The sequence below is a fragment of the Bidens hawaiensis genome, unplaced genomic scaffold, assembly GCF_021521415.1.
Source record: "Bidens hawaiensis isolate Kalapana, Puna unplaced genomic scaffold, B.hawaiensis_p1.1 tig00038492_1, whole genome shotgun sequence".
Classification (NCBI taxonomy): domain Eukaryota; kingdom Viridiplantae; phylum Streptophyta; class Magnoliopsida; order Asterales; family Asteraceae; genus Bidens; species Bidens hawaiensis.
The window spans coordinates 56,756-62,755 of NW_027505547.1; the positions used below are offsets into that span (position 1 = coordinate 56,756).

Here is a 6,000-nt window from a genome sequence, read left to right on the forward strand (position 1 = left end):
GAGTTATCATCTTCTGGTAGAACCAGTCTTCTTCTTTTGAAACTAATGTCAGAAGTCTTTTGTTGACTAGGATTTGACTTCAAGGTTTCAACTACTTTTGGAATAGTAGTTGGTTCTTGTTTTACCTTTGGTGCAGCAACAGTCTTTGAAACTATTGTTAGTTCTTGTGGAGCACCAGTAGTTTGTACAGCAGCCACATTAGCAGTTTTGAAACTACTATTCTTGAATCAGTTGTTGGTATAACAGCTCCGTCGCCTTTTATTCTCTCCATCACCCGTTAACTTTCGATTACCAGTTAACCACCCACCATCGTCAGTATCCTCTTATGCATCAACCACCATCGTCATCAACATCAAATGTCCCTTTTTTGTTGGATTTCTCTTGAATCGCCATTATGAATTGTTCGTGAACATAAATGAATGTAAATGAACACAATTGAACAAAGGTAAACAAACACAATTTTTTAGGTTAGTCAAAAGTGGTTAGGTTTGGATATTAGTTTGGTGGGTCAACATCTAAATAAAATTAACATACAAAATGAAATTAAACCGCAAATGAGAACAAAACCAAATATGCGACTTTCCTGGCCGTTTGAGATGGTTGTGAATGTGAACTTATGCTTCAGCAATTCAAATCCTTCAATTCATTCATAGTCCAATGCACTATCCAAAACAAAATTACAATTTTATCCACCAAAACGTAGCTAATACGTTAAACTCTATTTTCTATGCCGCATGACCAAACAAACCAAACAAGACCATGCAAACGTATAAAAAAATAAACAAACTAAACTTAATCTTCAACTACAAACATAGCATACTTTATATATTTATATAGCCTTTAATTTTAATACAAACTATTGTTTACGTAAACATCTAAACACATTATACAAGAAAATTGTATAAAAAAACCTAAAGTAACCCGCGGGCTAAAAACTAGTTTAATATATATATATCTCTTGAAATTCGTGCTGCACCCCATAAACTCAATCATCCTTCTGTGCACGGATACCTGCAACACACGAAAAACCGTAAATACATGCTATTCTTGACATATAAACAATACAATTTTGCATGATTTCATTATCAAAATGGGTATTAAAATAGATGTGTTTTGCAACACATCAATTACAAAATGTAAAATGTTCATTAGCTTATATTGAAATTTAGATCTCAACATTTACGCTGTAACGAACGCAATTGATACGACTGAATTCATGTCAACTTGCCGTCGTAACACTTCGTTTTGCCGCCAGGGTCGCATCGACTCTCTGATGCAACGCTCGGGTTTTACCAACATCTGGTTTTTCCCGACCGAATAAACATAGTTTTAAATATGTTTTTTTATAATACGTTATAAACATAAAACAAAAATAAATGATTAAGTATAAATATTATACTTTTTAAGCAAATTATATAATCAATCCCTCACCCAATTAAGTTACATGATTAGTCCATCAAGTTTGAAAAGACTGGAATGCCCTTAATCTTAATAGAAAAGTTAACATAAATTAAAGTTAATACTCAAACTCGTTACAAAATTGAAAGCTTAGAAACCAAACGTGTTACTTTAAAATCTGATACCCAAAGGTGTTACTTTACTCAAACCTCAGGCACCGTTTGTGTAACTGTGTCTAAATTTTGCACGTCGTGGGTTTTCCATTAACCTAACAGGAATGATGTTATATATTGAAATATTTGAATTTATTACCACCAATCCTCTGATGAAAACTCGTTAATTTACACTGCTTAACATAAAAATGGTGAACCCCCCCAACAAGTGGAGGTGTGTGATTGATTCAGGAATTAAATACACACGCACATCCACATGCGTATGCCTCATGCAGGGTTGTAGTTTTAAAGGGGACAGGGTGACCCAGGTCATCGACAATTTTTCAATTCATAAGGTAAATTTTCGCGATTTCGTTTGAAAAATTTTTAGGTGTTGAGCCCGGTCACCCCTCATTGGCTTCGGTTAGGGATGAGATTTTTTCTCGATTACACTGTATCCGTCTATTCGATACGTGTACCCAGATTTACTGATTTAGGTACAAATACTTTCAGGTACATGCATGAGTATTACGGGTACTCGGGTGCTGTTTAGAATATGTAGGGGCTTTTATTGGTTTACCAACACTCATGACTTAACTACCATGCTTTTTATCTTCAGGTGGTTCAAGGTTTCAAGCGGGCTTTGCAAAACCTAATTATCTTATATCTTCAATATTCCCATTGATCAGTAGAAAAATCTCATCCCTTGTTCCGGTCGATTATAAAAGGATTTTATATTAAGGTTGATTTGTTTCATTTTTAGTTTTGGTTGTATCATTACGGTTTTAGTTGTGGTATTACGGTTTTGGTATTAAAGATAATTGATTGTCGGTACCGTACCTGTACCGATATATCGGTATCGATACCAAGTTTAGTGGAGATTTTTTTTTAAAAAAAAGAACAAAATGGTACCAAAGTGAGTACGGTACCTAAAGTATCCGTATATGTACCTTTACCGATACCCTTACCTGTACCATAAAATTGGTACGGGTACCCAGATTTATTGATTTTCGGTTCGGATACGGGTACGGTACCTATCTCATCTCTTACTTTGGTCACCCCCATGAGTTAGCCTATGTTTCGCCACTAACATAACGCACGTTGCCACATTCATGAAATAGCCCTTGACACACCCATAAGTCCATAACGCCCTTCTGGAGCGTCCAATCCTGCTAACATAGCTTGGGGCGTTATACTGCTACACAGTTTTAACAATAGTAGCATTGGAATATATAAATGAGTGGTATAATTATACTATAGATTTGTTCAATTTTTGAACACTTTATTTAACTGTTTACAACTGAGTCACGCGTTTTTTTCACCCGCACTTAGGTCATCATGTATGCATTCACGCTCCTTAACTCCACGTAGACACCACATCATCTATTTTACACCATTTCACTCCACCTCGCCCTAAGGAATTTGTTTAACCACCCTTTACCTCTCACTATTTAATGTAAAATTGATTCTTAAATTACTATGTGTATGTGCAGAGAATTTTAAAGGCCATTAGCATTTTAACCCACCTTGCTACATTGAACGCCCCTTAATCCATAAAGCGAGTGATATGCCACTCGTTAATCTTGCCAACTCAACTTTAACGCCCTGGGCTTTAAGATGTACCCCTAGGCCTTAACGGCATAAAAACCTTTATTAGAAGGATGTGAATGAACATTTTGCCTGTTTTTTTGTCAAATCCCTATCCCACACTACATTTAAGTTTACATCTTGACCCACTGAAGAACATATAAATCATGCATGTTAGCACTAAATGTAGCATTCACAACAAAAATGGCATTTGCAGATAAACACCATACTTGCAATAATACACACTTATATGTAACTATAACTTATAATGACACATTCAACAAAACAAAATTGATATATAGATTCCAGCTACAGAAGTCGTTTAACAAACGGGAAGATCAGCAACCGATCTATAATCTATCATAATCTAAACAAGTGGAAGTTGTACAATGATAATGCAAAAACAAACCCTCCAAACAAAATCAAGTGGGTATAACCTCCACCGTTTTCGATGAAAACTTTAAAACAATGATATATAACGCTACAAGAAGCAAAACCGACTGAATAATCAAACAATAAACATATCTCCATACCCTATTTTTCAGTTTCTTAGCATCTTCTTCCTCTGCAAGATTGGTTTGACCAATAGGGCCCGCCTTCAGGTTTTGGATTGTTTTCGATATTACTAGATATTCCACCTCGGCTGTGATTCTTTGTGTCATAAGTTCTTCATACTCTCTCTGTATTTCTGTAGAGTTTAAGGTGGATTCAAGTTCAGAGATCTTGGTGTTCTTGATCTCAAGTGCATTGAAAGCTTCCTCGAGCTTGCTTTGCAAATCAGCAGCGTTGTTATGACTAGATGATATATCCTCTTTACCAACCGCCCTCAACTTTTGAACTTCTGCTAAGAAATTGGCATTGTTAATACAAAACACCAATACCTTATTCATTTCTCTCTGCTCTTTTATCGGTTGTTAATATAGTTTCTCGCCATTGCGTGTTATCAGTAGTTTACTGCTTTTATTTATGATATCGTTTGTTTTTTTGTTGTTTTAATTCCTCACGCCCACACTTTACGTTGCACATATATTATTATACTACATGTCAAGATAGAGGAAAAGTTTGTTCCCAAACTACCCTTCCTAGACTCTACCAGCTGAGTGGGACTTTACTAGTGACGTTTGCTTGTCGGTTTGTAATACAAAACATGAAGCAATTTCATATATACCACCTATAAACTTGAAAAGCAAATATACCATATATGCCCTTACAAAGTATTTAAAAAGATCAAATATACCCAATTCACTTAAAACGATTTAATAAGTGACCATTTTACCCTCATTTCTCAAAAACTTCAAAATTCAATATATACCCGTATGTAACTTAAAAATTTTTTTCTAGTTGCCCACCTTTTGCTTAAAATCCTTTTTACCCATTTTCACCTTTTTTAAGTTTTACTCATAAACAATAGTTACTCAAAACATCAGATAGTTTATCGTTACATTATCATGCAATTACACCTGGTTCGGTTATCTGATTCAAACTACAAATTCAACTTTTCAATTATCTGCCGTCGAGAGAACAAAAGAGGTGAGACAATGGTTCGGTTCACTTGCTTATCGTAATGTCGACCAACATCCAAATAAAAAAAAGGGTTTAAGATGGAAAGGGGTAGAAATGGTCATTAAGTAAAAATTCGTTAAAGTTGGGTATATATGATATTTTTAGTTTTGGTTGTGTCTATTTGAAATTATTCAAGTTTGTAAGATTATATATGATATTAATCCTAACAATGTAATTTATAACATAGAGAGCATGTGAAAGGAACATTACCTCTCTCGAGTGCTTCTTGAGCCAAATGAAGCGGTACGAACGCTTCAGCCAAAGGATCGCGATCACCGGACCCCACACGATCATCAATCTTTTCTTTCTTAACCTCCCAAGAATTCTCACCATCTAAATCTTCTTCAAATGAAACATTTTCATCACCATCACGGTTCTTGCTAAATGCAGTTTGCGACAAATAGTTCGAAGCATCACCATCCCGAGCATCATCACTATCTTCGTCGTAGTTTCCCGACAGACCATTCAACATACCATTGCTGTTCACAGAATTAGCACCCTGCAAGAACACAAAGTTCGAGCTTCGGGAGTCCGATTCCAAGCTCGAAATCGAGTTTTCCTTCTTGAGTTTCGACCCTCTAGACTTTTTAACATCCGGACCTTTTTCCTGTTGATCAACCTTTTGCGCCAAACCGTCCGAACCCTTCAAACTCGGATTAAACAAATCCCGATTCCCTCTCGGAGCACTAGCTCCCGTGGACGACCTACTATTTTCGGAATCCGCCCTAGACCCAAAATCATTCCCCTTTCTTAAACCCAAATCCCCGTAAACATTAATATGATCCAACGCATTACCGATAATATTAGACATCGCATTTGTCGATGAGCTCGACCCTTCACTCGGTTTCACTCCACCCGGTAAACCCACCATACCCCTTTTCTTATTATTATCAAAATTATTATTATTCGATTCCTTACCCGATTCGCGGTGTATCCTCCGCCACTTCCTCAACCCCCTCCCCTTAGTTGCCGGCACCGGCGACGGTGACGGCGAATCTCCGGCGACGGCGTTATCTTTCACTTTACTAACACTTTCTAAATCCATAACTAAACCCAACTCGCCTATAATAATAATCAAACTATACCCTTAATTATTTAGATCAAATTACTGAAATTGAATCAAGAACTGTGATCTGGGTATACTGAATCGAGAATTGAAGCTGAAAGTCGATCGGATTTGATTTCAATAGCGTACCTTGTGATTGATGGATCGAAGATCAGAGGTTTGATTTGGGGGAATTGGAAAACCCTAACTTGAAGCTGGACGTGGATGTTTATAGCGATGAAAATTATGATGAAA

At 36.4% G+C, this 6,000-nt stretch overlaps 1 protein-coding gene across 1 annotated transcript; it reads right to left on the reverse strand.

The window, feature by feature from the left end:
• Nucleotides 1–3,476: 3,476 nt before the first annotated feature.
• LOC143613869 (WPP domain-interacting protein 2-like) lies at nt 3,477–5,749 on the reverse strand. The gene is made up of 2 exons (XM_077087471.1): nt 4,911–5,749; nt 3,477–3,978 (listed from the first exon to the last, which is right to left on the reverse strand). The coding sequence occupies exons 1-2, from the start codon at nt 5,743–5,745 to the stop codon at nt 3,560–3,562; spliced, it is 1,254 nt and encodes a 417-aa protein (XP_076943586.1). The 5' UTR covers nt 5,746–5,749; the 3' UTR covers nt 3,477–3,559.
• Nucleotides 5,750–6,000: the final 251 nt, after the last annotated feature.